The sequence below is a fragment of the Corvus moneduloides genome, chromosome 2 (genome assembly GCF_009650955.1).
Source record: "Corvus moneduloides isolate bCorMon1 chromosome 2, bCorMon1.pri, whole genome shotgun sequence".
Lineage (NCBI taxonomy): Eukaryota > Metazoa > Chordata > Aves > Passeriformes > Corvidae > Corvus > Corvus moneduloides.
In genome coordinates, this window is record NC_045477.1 from 113,232,184 (window position 1) to 113,250,308 (window position 18,125).

At 35.3% G+C, this 18,125-nt stretch overlaps 1 protein-coding gene across 11 annotated transcripts in view; it reads right to left on the minus strand.

Moving 5' to 3' along the window:
* DMD (dystrophin) overlaps positions 1–18,125 on the minus strand; it is a 1,179,964-nt gene that overhangs the window by 358,225 nt on the left and 803,614 nt on the right. For all 11 annotated transcript variants that reach the window (XM_032100882.1, XM_032100878.1, XM_032100881.1 and 8 more), the window contains one exon: positions 8,196–8,360. In XM_032100882.1, the coding sequence (XP_031956773.1) occupies positions 8,196–8,360 (165 nt within the window). The remainder of the gene's footprint in view (positions 1–8,195; positions 8,361–18,125) is intronic.

The window sequence follows — 18,125 nt, forward strand, 5'->3', positions numbered from 1 at the left end:
AGCAGGGCTGAAGAAATCTGTAAATTTCAATTTTTCAGAAGACTTAGACTGACTTTATAAAAATACTGACCCATAGATTTCAAACACTTAATACCAAAGCAAAAAATCCACAGTAACAGCTAAAATTTATGAGCAACTAAAACCGTATTAGCATGAGCCTATTTGTAAGCTTTTCTTAGCTTACTAGACAACATACTTTCCATTCTTTACATATTTTGGTTTCTAAAATTGTTTTTGGCTAATAGTATCTTGTTGACTACATCACAACACAATAATACAGCTTTGCTATGTACGTATTAGAAAGAAGTTGGGCTTTTTTGGCTCTAAAAGAAGCTTTTAAGTCCCACTTAAAGTATTTTTCTAAAGCCTTAGCACACCACAAATGTTACACAGACTACATTTAAAAAGTGCAATCTGACTGTAACAGATTGCAAAAGGTTGATTTTATCTTAGTCACAGTTGCAGTAGGTTGTAATATGAAAGCTTTTACTCCTGATCTGTCTTATCCAGTCATTTTGATTTTTATATACTTAAGAAAGCCCTATTATTCTCACTCTGTTCTTCCAAAAGCAGCATGAATTTAACCATGCTCTGAAGCTTTCTAGGGTTCTTCCTGTAAGCAAGACATCTGGGAATCGCTAATCAAAACTCTCAATAACTTGGGGTCCTGTCATACACAGAATTGGAATTGAACAGGACTATGAGGAAATAAATATTTAGAGGAAAAGAAAACTGGGATAAATCAAGAAAAAAGTTGGTTAGATTTTCTGAAGGTATTTTCTTAAGCTGTCAAGTAGACCAGCATCACTTCCAAGATTCCCCTTTTTTTCTTGCAATTGAAGTAAACAAATCTCAGCAGAACAGTCAGTAGGATGATATAAAGGTCAGCATTTGCACAACTTCCTTGAGCCATAACTTTGGAGCTCTACAGATTGTTGATGCCGTAGGCAAAGCTGTTTCAAAGTGTAAAGTATAGGTCTACGTCCACATGTTCAGAATAACGTATCCCTAAAAGGTTTAAGTATATTAAATCTGGATGGCTGGATCAGAATAAACACATTTCAAAGTGCTCATGTATGTCCTTAAATGTCCCATTAAGGAGACAATGCAGAAACGACTATAACTTCCATTATAGCAACATTTGCCACCTACTTAGACTCTGATTATCTGACTTAGCCAAAATAAGCTTGTGATTTAAGATAACCACATTATTATCGGGACCAAAAAAATAATTGCTTTGACCACTACAATAATTGCTTTTTGAACTAATACTAATTAGATACTCCATATTTGCTTTCTTGTCTGAATTAGAACAGTACTGTTGGTGAACAAACAGAGTTTAGGAAAGAACTTAATTACAGTCTATTAATGCAGTATTGGACCTCTCTCTAGTTTGCAAAGAAAGCAGTGACAGAAAGATGGAGTTAAATAAACTCAGCTGAGGAAAAATGTGCAGGTTTTTACCTCAACCATTGAAGTAATTTACCAGGAGATGTGGATGACTGTTCACATGTGGAAATTAGAAACCAGTCTTGGTTGGTTTGGTTTCATCTGGGGTTTTTTAATTATTATTTTTGAGAGAGGTGTGTTGCAGTTCAAGCAGAAAATAAGCAGAAAACTGAAAGGATGACTTTGTAAAGTAGGTCTGACTGGATGACCAGAGTAGTATCTTCTGACCTTACAGTGAACCAACTGTACTAATTCTCTGCATATCTCAGAGATGACACATTGTTGTCTGTTCAAAGTCAGCTGCACGGTTGCCATACGGTATGCAAGAGTTGTAACTGTTTCTGTATAGATGTTTCATATAAAATTTTAATAGTACAGCAATATTTGTGGGCTTGTTTTAGGGGCTCCTTTTAATATTAATATTTTTGGTAAAAATAGGAATACATGGCAAAATGCTTGTCAATGATACCTAAACTAAAAGGGAACCTGGAGACCATCCTATTAGAAGTTCATGCATGTCCACTCCTCAGTAACTGCTACACAGCTTTCTCTGCTGTTAAATCTACTCTCTCCTGCTGTTAGATGGATATCCAATACACTTATAGCCCAAAATACTGCCAACGTGCCCTGGGAAATATATATCAAAATACTATGAAACTGTCACAGACTTGAAAGAAGCAAGGCTACTCTCAGAGAGACCAAGAAGCAAGGCAAAATTGGAGATAGTGCTGTTTGGGTCAGGAACCAGGCAGATCTGAAAATGCTAAATAAAACTTCCCTATGTCAAAATTCTCTCACTGACAGATAGTGTTTCATATCACCCATGTTATCCTGCAGGGCCCTAGCTTTACACTGAGAGGATATGGTTGCATTAGGAGTTGAAAAGCAGCTATGACTTCCTAGGATTCAGGTTTACTTATAGGAATTGTGATTCAGGTTTACTTATATGAAAGATTGTGGCAATACATCTGGCAAAACCATTACATTTGAATGCTCAGGAGTTAGAAAACACACATCTTTAGCTGTGGATTTTTATTGACAGAGAAAAAAAAAGGGCTAAGAAAAATAAAGTTGATCAACATAAATTGAAAGCAGGACCAGGAAAATCAGGGCATTACACAGTCAATAGTACTGAGAGAAGTTACTGATAAAAAAATAAGTACCAGCATGTAAAAAACAATGACATAGTAAGAGCTGAACTTCAGCATGTCATTGGTGAAAGGGACTCCTGCCATGGCTGCATCCATTGACTATGGCTGTAACACCCACAGCTGAGACACCAGTGCTGGCAGAAGCTGTATTGTAAACAGAGCTGTAGTGTTAAGTACTTCAATCTTTTTCCATGTTATAATGTAAACAACTGTTGTAGTATTTCCTTGGCACCATCTTGTAAAATTGGAAATTCATGATGATACCATCTAAGTTTGTGAAGCATGAATACTAAATCATGCAAAATAGCTATCAGAACGGGGGTAATCCCAGGTCAAAGAATGAACCCAGATAGAACCATACTGTCAAGCTTGGGAAACTAGAGTTGCAAAAAACATAATATGAAATATATTCTACATGCATGAGAAGCTGGTACACTGCAAATCTGGAAGTGTTCCAGTGTACACAAGTAGCAGAGGAGTCAAGACATTCTTATAAAGGTAGATTTCATGCCTTCCCCATGCATATACTTGAGTATTTCACAGGTGCAGTCTACATATTATGCTATTATTGGAAATGATCATGTCAATGTGCTAAAAAAAACCAAAACAACACTTACAAAGAACTAATATCTATCCTAATACTTTAAATTTTTTCCCTGCAAATATGCATTTCAATGCTGATTTATTTGGATAGTTTCTTAAATTTAAAAAGAAGTATCTTTGACAGTTTATAGAAGAAAACTGTAATTAAGGATGAAAATAATGAGTGAAGCAAACACTGGTACAGATGCTTTCTAGATCCTGAGAATGAAGAATCCTTTCTCTACTCTTATTTATTGAGAAATGAGTTATTAAATCCCAAGTGTGATTTTTGATACCACTGCTAAAAATTATTGTGCTTAACTGAAAGTCCTGGTCCTAATTGTGGTACTACAGTCTCTAAATTGTGGTCAAGAAAATTATGAAGACAAATCATACTGGCATAAAATATATTGGAGTTTACTGAGCCATACTGAAATTCTTTGAAGTAAGTGTAGAGTTATGATAGCAGAATGAGCTGCAAGGAAAAAAAAAAAATCAGTAGGGAATGTATTTTATAGTAAATGCTGTTGCAAAGTACAATATGCTTTCTGGGACTGAATATCTCTAAAAAGTTTGTTGCTACAATTTAATAGTGTTCACATTTTTCTTAACAATTTTTGCTGTTTTTTAAACTGACGTGTACATACTTTAGAAGCAGGGATGTTTCCCAAAGCCTCAAACGATACAGAACATTCCAGGGATTGTAGGATTACGAAGTTGCCCAGTATGTTTCTTGGTAACCACAAGGTCTTACTCCACATGGGTGACCAAGGAACATGCTGGACTTGTCCAATCTCTTTATGTCTTCATCTTCTGTTCTACTGTTTCCTAATTGCATTACTGTGAAGTAGAAAAGAGTCTGTCCCTCTATATACGTTTGTACTAAACCTAGGGTTCAAGTCTAGGAGACAACAGGTATTAAGTATCTGGAACCATGAACTATTTAGCCAATGAACATCAATTCCTTTGGTTGCAAGAATCCTTAAATAGTGACAAGGTTTAAGTGAACTTGGGACCCCCACATAAAGAGGCCCAGGGTGAAGGAAGACCAACAGCACACTGTTGGATCCATGGGTGGTGACTATTTTCTTTTTAACCTGTCTCTCCTTCTCTCCCCTCCCTTTTCTATTTCATTCTATCTCTCTACTTCACCTTTTACTGTTAAATAAAATCTGTATTATTGACTTCAGCATATGGTCTTGTTTGCACCTTAATTCAGGTAGACATCTCTCAATAATTGGATCTTAACAACACTGAACCTCTTATTTTCACACAACTACTTTGCATCCCTCCCTGACACAGGAGCAATGAACTAAAAATGGAGAGGACATATGCTCAAGTTATTCAGCATAACTGCCCACACTATTAAATGGTGAGTTTTGCTTCCCACGTGGGAGAAACTGCAAGGTCTCAGGAAGTGCCCAGGCATGGTCAGGGATGAGCATCAGCACTTTGGATGCAACTGTGTTCTTTGGGGAGTTGAGATTGTTGCTGAAAGGATGCAAGCTGTGCTGCACCAGTTAACCTCTAGGCCAAACAACGGTCCTGGGCATCCTGGGCACTTTGTAATTACTAATAGAGACTTAGCTTTAAGAGCTACAGGAGGGATTTTAATTGCTCTACCTGTCACCAAGCCCAGTTATGTATGGAGTCTTTAGAGCCTTTGTGAAGTTCTCTGTAACTACATGTAACAATTTTGCCTTTGGTTGCACCTTTGTTACTCTCATGGAATTACTTTTGTGCTATTAAAAGTTAACATTGCGGGAGATTCTATTTAATTTTTCTTCTAAGTAAACTTAAGGGACTTCTCATCTCTTTTTAATTGGTGATTTTTGCTATTAAGGCAGAAAAAAAGTATGAGCTTTTAAACTTATATTAATTCACAGAAATTGAAAGTTATCAGTGTGAATTGTGAAGATGAAATTCCCAGATAGTCTCCTTTATATACTTATTATGCATTTATTATATAGATCAATATTATTTAAAATGTTAAATCAGATTATCTGATAAGGACCAGTATTTATTATACACCTTGATTTATGGAAGAATCTGCAATGATAATTACCAGATTATAGTTGCATGCCAGATGCAAAGGTTGCTATGGTTTTGAGAGAAAAAAAATTACTGTAGTTTGGAAAATTCTTTCAGAGTATTGATAACTGGTATTTTAGATGCACTTTAGTTTGTGTATCAAGTTTAAATTTCAGCTAACACAAATTTCTGTTATTTGCTAAACATAAGTAAAAATGCAAGAAACTTGCTTTAAAATGGGCATATTACTTTAACATGGTATTACCAACTAGCTAAAGACACCCCAGGCATTAATTTAAAACAAAAACATATCCACATCCTCTTCTACGCATCCAACCCCACATGTTCTTATCATTTATTTCAACCTGCTTCTGAGGTCAGAAAATTTCCTACACTCAATATTTTGTGGCTTTTAGAAATTAATATCGTTACAATACTTAAAATTTATACCCTATCATGTTAATTTTGGAACTCTTTTCCTGAAAAACAACGCAGAAAACAAAAGAGACAGGAGAGAACTTAATGGCTGGGGAGAAGGGAGAACATTATCATGCAGGCTTAGTCAGAGTATGAAGAACATTGAGAGAAATTTCATAAAAGACAAAGTCTCAAATGAAATTAAAATTTGCAAGCCATTATTCTTTTCTAAGAATATTAACACTATGCTTTTCATTCTACTAGGTCATCATAAGTGTCACTCTTGTTTCTGAGAAAAGGAGTTATGAAATCCTATAGGAGATACTTTAGTGTTCTTTGGATATTGATGAAGGCATTAAAATGGTTGTAGAGTAAATGTTAAATATTTATACAGCTTTTGGGAACACCAGAGCAAAAGACACATCTCTTCCATAGGTAGGATACACATCCTTACTTTTTCAAAGACATACATTAGCCGTAAATTATAGCAATTTAAAAATACACATGAATATAATCATTTCAACAATTATTCGAGAGGCTATGTATGTCCAGGCTTAACCCAGTGTAGGACAGACAGCACGTTAGCATGGGTCTGAATGTTTGAAGTTGAGTGTAAAACTGAACATCGTCAAGCATAATCTGCTTTTCTAAATTACATTCTTAATGCGTTTTGTAATTATTAATGGTCTTACTCTGCTTAAAAAAGGTTCTAAGAATATAATCTGACTTCAGAGATAATTAATAAAGAGTCTTAAATATAAAAGTTTCTCTCCGTGAAAAAAAACTATGCTCTGGGTAAACCTAAGTCAACATCTTAAAGAAGTTAAATCTATGTATTTTAAAAGCAATCCACATAGATAACATGCAGATAAGAAGCAAATATGCTTCATATGATTACAGTCTTTATAATAGTAGTAGTCCTTATAATCCTTAAAGTCCTTATAATCACAACAAAGTGATTCAGCTACAATCAAAACTGGTCAACCTTTATAGGAAAGTGATCTAAATTTACCTCTGAAAGAAATATGGCAGAGTCTTTCACAGAGAGAAAGGGTATTTGAGCTCCTTTGGAGCTCTCCACTGTCCCCCCGCCTCTCAGGACATTCATGATTTCCTCCCTCCATTTCAGGACTACAGATTTTTAATTATTTTTTTTTAAATAATTTTTTCTCTTTTCTTTCAACCGTTTTTCAGAAATATTCTAGTCACATCATCACAAGATGGAAGAGCCAAGCAGAACGTTTCACTCACAATAAGTATGGAAAACAATAGCTCTATAATTTGTAGAAATTTAGCCCTATTTTCATTTTATATAAAATTCAATGGTGGATTCATTCTAGCAATAAAGTAAAAAAATAGAAAAAAATATGAAAAAGATAGATGAAACACCTAAATTTTCTGTTAAAATACAGGAGATAAGGACCCGTAGCTTTCTTGAAACCAAAATTCCATCCGTCATTCAGCACAAATACAGACATTTGTAAAAAAACTATACTAATTTCATCTTTCAGAAAGAGAATGAATGTCACTGCTGAACTCATTCTGTGAATTGTAGGACTGCAACAGGACTTGACATTCAGTGTTTTATATGATGCGATTGTATGGCTTAAAAAGTGTTTGGGCATTAAACAAGTTCCTTAGTAGAAACTAAGTTAATAAACATGCTCTGCAAAACCATACATCTTCAGGAGCAAGTATTTTTCCATTTCACACAAGACAATAAAAGTTTTGAATATTTATATTTTTTCCTTTTCCACTAGAAATTGCATAATCAAATTGATACAAAACAAAACTCAGTTTCTGTTTAGTCTTCACCTATGTGACCAAAATGCTGAGCTACTATAAACTCTAACCTCATAGATTTCGATTACCTATTGTACTTTAAATACTTCCTCAGTTTATATGAAGACCATATACGCATAGACAAAAGGCAAGACCAAAATATCTAAGTATACACCCAGCAGGCCAGTTGATTCTAGACAGCCTTTATTTCTCTGGCCTCAGTCAACCCATATACAGGCATCTTTTTTATACATAAATATGTATCAAAGATCAAAGATCAGATTAGAAGTATTTTTCTCACAGTTCTTAACTAATCTCCTTTATTGATTCTGGAGTGTTACCTGCACAGTTAAATATCTTTCCTTGCAATATGAGAATTGTGTTATGGTCCTAAATATTATGATTTTCATGCAGTCATAATAGCTTTAATGAAATAGCTTTAACGGTTCAACACTGATATTATGAATTTTAGTTCACTTTTTATTAAAATGTGATGCAATAAATTTTGCGGCTACTGTTTCATGTATATGATATGGAAAAAATAATAGGTTATACTTATATATCATCTTGGAACCATTGGTTCTAATCTGCCCTTTCACTAGAAACCATTCAGGAGAAAAGAATAAAAGGTTTCCTTAATTCATAGAGCTTTGAACTTCTGGGGACTACTGCTGGCTTCTGTCTCAAAGTTACATCATTAATAAAAACTATACAGCTGATGCTGCAGCTGAAGTTTTGACCACTAAGTACTCCAATGCTTCTTTAAAATGGAGGAAAATTTACCTTAATATCAAAGGCTCCGGGCTGACCCACTTTGTTATAAAGCTCTAGCTGGTTCTTGACAGGCGTTACCCACAATATCACCTGATTTAGTTGTTGATGAAGTTCAACAAAATCCTTTAGCAGAAACTCTATTTCTTTTTGTTTTTCTGGAAGATCTTTGGACACCTGAAAAAATACCAGAAGCCATTGTTTTAGTGAAAAAACCAAACAAACTACAAAACAATTTAACTCTACACATATATACGTTTATATAAAATGTTAAAATACAAGTACTATATACTGGAAGAAGAGAAAGAGAGAGTAACAATCAAATTATTATGGCAGGTGTCTTGTAATTCAGTTGAAACACAGTCTGTCCTAAAAAACAACCAGCAGAAAACCAAAACACACATACAGAAACCTAAAATGAAATTTAAAAAAAAAGTCAAAAGTTACCATCAGGCTTCTCAGTATTTTTAGTAAAAGAAATTGTTATCTCAGTATACTAAACTGTTTTAAAGCTCAATTTTTAATCAGGAAAAAAAAATTAAAACATGGAATTAATCACTTGAATTATATCTAACCTTTCTTCACCTCTTGAATGTAGATATTTATAAGCACATGTTTTCTTATAAGGTGTTTAAGTTGCTAATTGGATCCAAATATACATAAGCAGATGCACACAGTGAAGAAAAATAATGAAGAATTGTATCATCAATTCAGATCAGGCAACTTGGTTCACTGATTTGCATTCAAAGCAGTCCGATTTTTAACTAAGCACACTCTTCTATGCCAACAATATTAGAAATCAAGAATCGGTGAATGGCACAGTTCAAATCCAGCTCTGAAGCACTTGGAATAAATGTTGGAATGGGCTGGCGATAAACAGGCCAACACAAACCTCCATGCTGTCCTTCCCAGACTGTTTTCTATAGCTAGAGAGGTGAGGTGTCACAACACTACACAATGGGCAACATTGCAAACATACACTAGGGGAGAAACCATCTGTACTTTACAAAAAAAAAAAAAAAAAGCAGCAGCAAATATAGGCCTTGGGTAGATACAGAACAATAGCAGTTCATCAGTAAAATCAGCCAAGAAATATGGTTAATTTTCCATAGCACAAAAAGTAAGGTTTCCCAATGTTCATTTTTTGGAGCATATTTTTACCAAAGTGAAGTAGCAAAATATGAGATTTCTGAGACACGCTATATAAAATATATTCCCTATAAAGTTGAGCAGTATTAATGGTAGCATAACTATCATATTGCCTGGCTACAGAAGTATTAGTACCCTGTACTTCTAATCCCTAATGATGAAATTTTTCAGAAAATAAATCCAAACTCAGAATCACGAAAGCAATGAGTGTTACTAAATCCGAACAACCACCCGCTAGAGGAATGCAATGAACACAACTGTCTCATGACATGTATGTTTCTTCAAAGATTTGTTGTGATAATATTGATCTGTAGGTACCAAAACAATCCCTCTACATAATCCCAGCATGAGACTTTTTTGACCATATGTAAGGGGCATTCGTAATTCAAGAATTTAATTTGTCATATATTACATTATCTCCATTGTTCATTATAGCCACCTCGTAATATCCTATTTAATAAAGACTGACCCATGAAGCAGATTACTTTTACTATCTTCCTAGTCTTTTAAAATATAATCAAACAATCTGCTTTTCCAGAATGGTCTCAGAAAAGAAAGAAAACAATTAAAAATGCATTCATTTCCCTTATGTGTTAACTCAAAATTTATGCAGACCTTGGCCTAATTTCATAGAAGATTGGTTTCATCTTTCTTACAACTTTTGAATGTTAATCTCTAATGTTTACTAGCTTTAATATTAATGTAAATAAGTTCCACAGAAATACAACTGAAAGCAAATAGGTAGTCATAGGCAGATAAAAATCCAAGCTGACTTCTGAAGATATGAAATTTAAATTAATCTACTCCCAATAAACATTAAACAAGTATTTTGGGTGTATCACAGGACAGAGAAAGAAATACTTGTAGAGGTTTTGGGGAGGAGAAGAGAAAGAGGGAAACAACCAATATTCAATGCAGAACAGCAGAAGATGAGTAATTAAGTTTTGGTGACAGACTGTGTTTTAACCACTGTTTTTAAAACATTTATTTATCCCACCTATAATGAGAGGTAAACTGTGATTTAAGTAAATGGAACTTCTTACACATTGTCTCCTGCTCTAAAATTATAGCACAAATACAGGATCATAATATTTTTAATATAAAAATAGAAAAATCGATGTAAATATGAATCAGTTAATTATATACGGAAATTTAACGTCATCTAATTTTACCATTAGATAGAAAGAACAACAGTAAATAAATAAAGAACTTTCACCAGCTCAGGTTAGGGCTACAGATAAGCATTTAACAAGGCAATTCCTTGTAAAGTCCAAGTAATGTGTCACATGCCATTGTGTGGGAATCACAGCCTTAGATTCTGGTTATCAGGGATTTCATTTGCTAGCTCATTGTGGTTTGGTTTTTTTTGTATGCTCTGGCATCAAGCCGTCAAGCTTGCTAATCAAATTAGAGTCTGATGAGTTTAAGGTAATTACAAGTCTGCCTATCAAGCCAAGGCACTGTTGCAGACTGTCTCTTGGGGGACAGCTTGTTTCCTGAGCTAATTCTGCAGCTCACCAGAAGCATAAATTGGAAAATCTCCATGGAGTAATAGATGTGGACATGATGGCTGGCTGTTCAGATTTATGCCCTTTCTGTGGCAGAGGAGTACACGTGGATATGGGGCCCTCCAGGATCTTCCCTACTGTTTTACTCACAGTCCTTCCACCTTGTTATTCACAGCTCCAGGAGCTGCATCCCTGAGGTGGGATTCCAGTGCTGGTGGGAGCTACAACAATCCCACTGCCCTGCTGTTTCTGGGCTCTCCGAATGAGTTCCTACAAGTTCTTGGATGCCTCCAGGAATGAACGAGCAGCAGCTAGTGTCCCACTTCAAGACTCTCTTCTACATTTTTGCTTTGGGCCCCATCCTCCTTTTATTCACTTGTCTTGGGGTAACTATCCAGTGTTTACTTAATTTCATCCCCTTTGGTAACTTACATCTTTCCCTCCTATTTAAGAAAGACTGCTAAATTTTATCAGAGGATGGCTGATGTTCTGTTCTAAGAGTGACAACAATAGGAACAGTGGCCATAAGGCAATACCTGCAGCAGAGTGAAAACATGGCAAACATGAAATGCTTTCCCCAGGATATGGTTAGGACTGAACACAGGCCTGATGAAGCAGTGTTACAGGCTGGCAAGAAAGACAAGGTGCAAATAAAAAAAAAGGAATTGAATAAAAGATAACTTTGGTTGGAATATCTTTCTAAAAATCTGGGTTATCCCTTTCAAATTAAATATTTTCAACTTTGCCTTATTTCACAACAGATCGACTTGGACAACACACTTTGGTTTGCAACCACAGATGCAAAATAAATTTGCAAGTGGAAACACCAAAAGTATGGATTATTCTTTCAAAGAAAACAAATTTGAGTTCAACATCAAAGGACTATATACTTTCAATGTTACGTGTCAAAACATTAATCTCAAAGCACGTGATACATCTAAAATTTTGTACTTTAGTTCAAGTGCTAATTAAGTAAGATTAATTGGAAGCTTAGTGACAAGATAATGGAAAATATTTAAGCTCTAAATGGTGAAAGAGCAGAAGAGCTTAATTTTACCAACTGACACTGGTCTTCACAATATTAAATTTTATTCTAACCTGAAACTATTAGATCATTTTCCACATATTAAACTTATTCTAAATTTTGCTCTTTTCATTAAAACACACACAAAAAGAAATTCACAAAAAACTGCCAGCACAAAAAAGGTAACATCTCTCAAAACATAAGAATATCTGAAATTTGAATAATTGCATACTTTCAAAACTTAGGTTTCATCTAAGTATTTTAATTTCTTCTCCTTATGAATTCTAAAATTACTTGCATTGCTACTTCTCTTCCATCTGAACCTGATGTCTTGCATGATCTTCCCCCACAAGTAGCCTAAACAACACAGTACTATGTTGATTCTATCCCTACCCCAATCGGATTCCTTTGGTTCAAAACCTTACATGTGCTCATCTTGGCAGTTTAGATCATCTTGATCATTTCCCTTGCTCTAGTTTTCCACTGCTGTTTCTCGCTTTAGCTTTAGATAGTTATTTTTCAGTCTGCACACAGTTGTGTGCATGCACTATGGGAAGAATTAGAGCTTTGCAGATGGAAAGGAGCATCAGTTTATGATAACAGGTACAAAGGGAGGAAAGATTTTTTATAAAGTATGTCACCTGATGTAAAATTATATTCTGTTTGCCCGTTCTGTTTAATTCTTAGGAATATCCAGAAAGTAGATACAATTAAAGCAGTGTAAATTAAAATAATGGTTGTGGAGTTACGGCTCAATCTTTTAGCTCAGGAACAATGCTCAAAATGAAAAAGTTGAAACTAATTAGGTAGACACAGTAAGCAAGAAAGATCCAATATTGGGGAATAGTTTTGCAGAAGTCAGAAATGTTATTGCAAATGAATTAACTTGATGAGTTATATTACTAGTAAGGCATCACTATCAACAAAAGTAAGGAAAGCCACTGAAATGACTTGTACATATTACATTTCAAGTGAATGATGCCTGATTTCAAAAATCACTTCTCTCTCACAAGTCAACCTCTTTCCCTGTTTACCTGAAATGAACAAAGAGAAAACAATGCAATTACTACCCAGCTGTTCGAGAATATAGATGAGGACATGCATCTCTTCAACATGTAATTTAAAAAAAAAAAAACATGAAGAATTTTCTTAGTGGTAAATGGAGAGCAAAGAAATCCCAAATTCCAACATTTTAACAGTAGTGAAAATCTGTCCGTTTTCTTCCTGCAATACTAAAGTACCCATTTCTCTTGCTATCTGCCTCACCAAACTCTAATAGGACAGCACTTATAAATGGATCTTATTTTGAGGAATCTGAGAGTGGATTACAATTTAGCTATCTTGATATGCATAACAAGATAAGCTGCAATAAATATGAGTAAAAGTATGTTGTGGGATATCTGTGAAGACTGTCAACAGCGTTATTTTTATATGCCTCTCTTGAGAGGTTCACTTGGATATACAAAGCACTTCATGAAAATGGGCTTCAAATGTAGGATAACAGATAGTATCAGGTTTAAAAAAAAATCAGAATTGCTTGAATAGAGAAAAATGAAGCATTCTGTATGAAGAATTGAGGAATTTTCTGTATGAATTTCTTCGTTTACTAAATGTAAACCAAGCAGCAGCTTCTTCTTTACCATTCCACTTCTGAAAAAAAATGCAAATATCAGGAAAAGAAGAGACAGTGACTGACTGCACTGCAATCAGCGCAGAGCATAACTGGACTGAAAGCAGGTTTGATGTCATCCAAGTGAGGACTTGGATAATAAAAAAATAATTGAAGTCATAACAACTATTAAATGCAAACTTCAATCCAGACTTATTGATAAATCATAACCGACACTTCCATAGCACTTGTAAGATGATTACATAAAACAGCAATTCTTACAGCCACTGTTCAGAAAGTTTTATCTGCTCAAAAATCACCATCCCTAGAGCATGTACAAAAGAACGATTTAAAATGAAAGGGGGAAAAGTTAATTTATATGCATCATTTCTTCATGAAAAACAATCAGTGTAGGAAAGAGTTTCATATAAGTTCAGTATAGGATGCCATTTAGTTAATTAACTGGGCCGTTTGCATTAGCAAACTCAATATTGACTTTAAAACAAAATCTATGTCATTCCTTTAAACTCATGAATATTTATGAGCCATAGTGTCTCTGACAAAGTTGGAGTAAAGACTGTATTATTAGAGGAAGATTAAAGGAGGCTACTAAAAATATGTATCGATTTCATTTGCTAAATATAGAAGAATTTTATTTGCTTTGTATCTAGCATTTCATGTTTCCTTGCAGGGCTCCCAGGACCTGACCTTGGCAGGTGTTTATTTGGTCTTTTTTTTTTTTCAAAAACTTCTTAATGGGATATTTATAATATTTTCAACTTTCATTTTTATTAAAAATTCTTTTTTTTTCCTCATCAATGCAGAAAACTAAAGCAGTCAAAAAAACCAATGCCCCAAACAATTTTCTGCTTCATCTGGCTGTCTAGCTTTTGAAAAAGCAAACAAATATATTCCTCCACCCCAAAGATTTGCCTTGTTTTTCTTCCATGGTAATATGATCATGTATATCACAGTCTGCATTTTTATATGTAATACTTGTAACTAATTGTCATTCATTCTGCTCTCCACTATCTCAGCAATTCTCCTTTGTCAAGGACATTTTTGAGCACACGACCCTCCACCTTAAATCTCTGCTAAATAATCTAGTCCAGGAATTTCTTTTCTTTATCATTTTTTCTTACACAGTTCCTGAAATCCAAAAGCAGCCTTAGAGTATAGTTCTTCCAGTAATTTTTAATGAAGGATTTTCTGACAGGAAAATTATTCTAAAATAAATGCATAATGCCCTAAATGTCCTTTCCCAGGTTTACAGCAGAAAGTACCATATGTATCCCTCAGGCTACATAGAGTTCTGTGAGGCCCTGAAATGGTTAAGAGCTTAAACTTAGGGCTTTGCTCATTATAGCAAAATTATATAAAGAAACTGCAACCACCAAAGCCCACTCTCCACGCAAATGTGCTCCCTGATGGGAAGTGGACTGTGAGCTAAGCCACCTGATGGAAACTTGAGGTAAGAAAAAGGTGATGCTATTGTCCAATTATCTCAGGTCTAGGGAGAAGTAAACAAGGCTGGGGGGAGAAGAATCTATCCACAAAGAAAGCCAAACTCAGCAGTTGTGCTGAGAATCAGCTCTGGCTGGGTTCAGGGTGGGAGAAGGTGAGTTTTTGAGTGTGTGACAGGAGTGAACACCTATCTTCACTTACACATTCTGGCTCAGTTGTAAAACCTCCCACCCCAGGAAGGCCAGATCCACAGGACATTCATGTGAGAGGTAGCTGAGGAGGTATCATAAACCATCAAAGACCCCCAAAGAGTCCCCCATATTCACTCCTGAGGCCTTGCACCAGATGACTTCATGTGATGCAGAGTGAAACAGACCCAGAATCAGTTGCAAGAGACTGTGTCAAACTTCTCCCCTGGGGAGGCACCTGAGCATTCCCACCTTGCCTGAACATATATTAATCCATTGAACTCTATGTTTTGTGGGACCCTTGCCACTGAGAAGACCAGAAAAAAAGGATCAACAGGACACCATCAGGTTTCATGAAGAAGTTGTAACTGTAATGAGTTCTCCCCTCAGTCTCCTCTTCTCCAGGCTGAACAGACCAAGTGCCCTCAGCTGCTCCTCACACGGCTTCCCCTCCAGACCCTTCACCATCTTTGTTGCTCTCCTTTGGACACTCTGTAACAGCTTAATATCTTTTTGATATTGAGGCACCCAAAACTGCCCCCAGCACTGGAGGTGAGGCTGCCCCAGTGCAGAGCAGAGCAGGACAATCCCTCCCCTGCCCAGCTGGCGATGCTGTGCCTGAAGCCTCTCAGGACATGCTTGGCCCTCCTGGCTGCCAGGGCACTGCTGACTCAGATTAAACTTTTCATCAACCAGGACCTACAAGTCCCTTTCCCTGGTGCTGCTTTCCAGCATCTCATTCTCCAGTCTGTCTGTACATCTAGGTTTGAAGAAAAATTTATTTCAGACTATTGCATTTGTGGGAATTTTAATTACAAACACATGTTGCTATACAGACAGGTCTATATAATTAAAGTATAATCTTTATCTTGTAAACAGCAAAGAGTAAAACATTGATTTTTAGGCCCCTATGGTCTTCCTTAATAGAGATGGATGAAATACCTGACAGACAATGGCAGTGTCTGTCTTGAAACTGAAGTTTTAAAAAGCCCAAACCATTGTCATTGATTGGTGTGCAGTAATATCTGAGCATTGTTCATTACAAGTGAAATCTCTCTCAGATGCATAGAACATTGTTGTAAAAAAAAGTGTAAGGATTTTCCTGAAGTCACTTATTTGGTATCTGGTAATTCAGCTACATCAATATTACCTCAGTGTAGCTGTCAGCACATATGTATTGACAATTAGTTCTTCTTACATTCAAAATACTTGGCATAACTTCTTAAATATATGATTAATATATGCTGGATTTGTGTGGCAAACAAGAATAAAAAGGAATTTTAAGGTGGTCGGTAAGATAATATATATTGTATATATACACACGTACATGTATTTAATCATGCTTTTATGGCCTCATTGGCTAATTCGGACTTTTACCCCTGAATGAATTGACTGTATTTCATAAATATTTTTCTTTGCTTAGATTTTAAAATTTTAATTAATACTAGCTACTAGCAATAGGCAAATTAAAAAAAAAAAAAATTAAGCCTATATATACTTGTTTCTTAGAGCTTGTGACATTCTCATATTTGTCCAATGAACATTTACGTCAAACTTAATTTTGCTATATGTGAGGTCGTTTGTGAGTATAGCTGATGATAACATGAATGTGGGCTACACCTAATTATCCATCAATGACAAACTGTCACGAGTAATTCAGCATAACAAAAGACTTTATTATATTTAATGGATTCGGGTCACCCATTAAATGAAAGTAAATTCAGGAAAATGTCAACCTTCTGATCCCCAAAATGCCAGTTATACTATTCTTATTTCAAATTGAAAGAACAGAAATCAAACTGCAACATTCATTTTCTAACATATTTTCCCCTCCATACCACAAATAACAGTAGCAATTGCAGTAGTTCCAACTGTGAGCTAGAATTAAGTTGCACTGACATGTTGGAAATTTTATGTCATTGCAGGTAATCTATGAATAATTTCTACTCAAAGCAAGTTACAATACATGAACTATAACCTTGTTGTGACTTTGTGTTTCTGCACTTTTGGGCCCATCTGTTTCTCTCTACACTTGATCAACCAAGCTAAGACAACCTATGCCTGTTCTGGTGGTACAGAAAATGTTCACAAATTATAGCCATGTCACTCCACTTTAATTTTTATCTTGTCCACATAGCACAACAAATTGATTTGCTGTGGTAATAAACAGCGAAATAGTCTCTTCAGTGTCTAGTAATTAGAACTAATACTAGTAGACAAATTAAAAGGCAGCAAAACAAAATGTCTCCATCAGGCACTTATAATAACCTTCATAATACATACACTAGATGTTGTGAAGACTAAGGTGGATAAATGAGGAGAATGCTGATTTTGGCATCCAGCTTACTTTCAGATAATTTAGCTCATCGCTCTTGGCTGACACCAGACCAAGAATAATATTAAAGAGTAATAAACTCCTTCCAGCAAACCTCTGATTCCATGGTTCACTAGTCTCAGACCTAATCTATCAATCCATTTACTGCACAGTAAAAGGTAAGAAACCCATTACAGATCTGTTACATGCCATGGCAGGTGGCATATAACATGAACTGAATTCATCACAAACTCCAGTGCCCAGTACCCAGTACCTTTTTGTATGCTTTGAAGCACTAGGCGGTTGCCTAACTTGGCTATTACAGCAGAAGATACTTTAAGCTTTGAAAATAAATGAAAAATTCTTGATGTGAAAGCATAAAAATGGTCATAAACCACTTCATTTTTCTTAATATTAAGACTTCACAAAGATAGTGCTATTTTCATTTTTACAAGAAATATTGGCTTTGGAGAGGGTACAATAAGTAAAACCAGGATAGAATTTAAAAGTCGTGCCTTTCAAATGTGGGCTTTAATCTTCATTCTCTGCTTAAACTATACTGTATTAGGTAACAGCCTATTAGAATCACTATTTAATAAAGTTATCTAAAGAAACGCCATGTTAAAATTATTCCTATCCAAAGGAAGATAAACTCCTCGCATATCTACTCTCAAGGTCATCGGCAC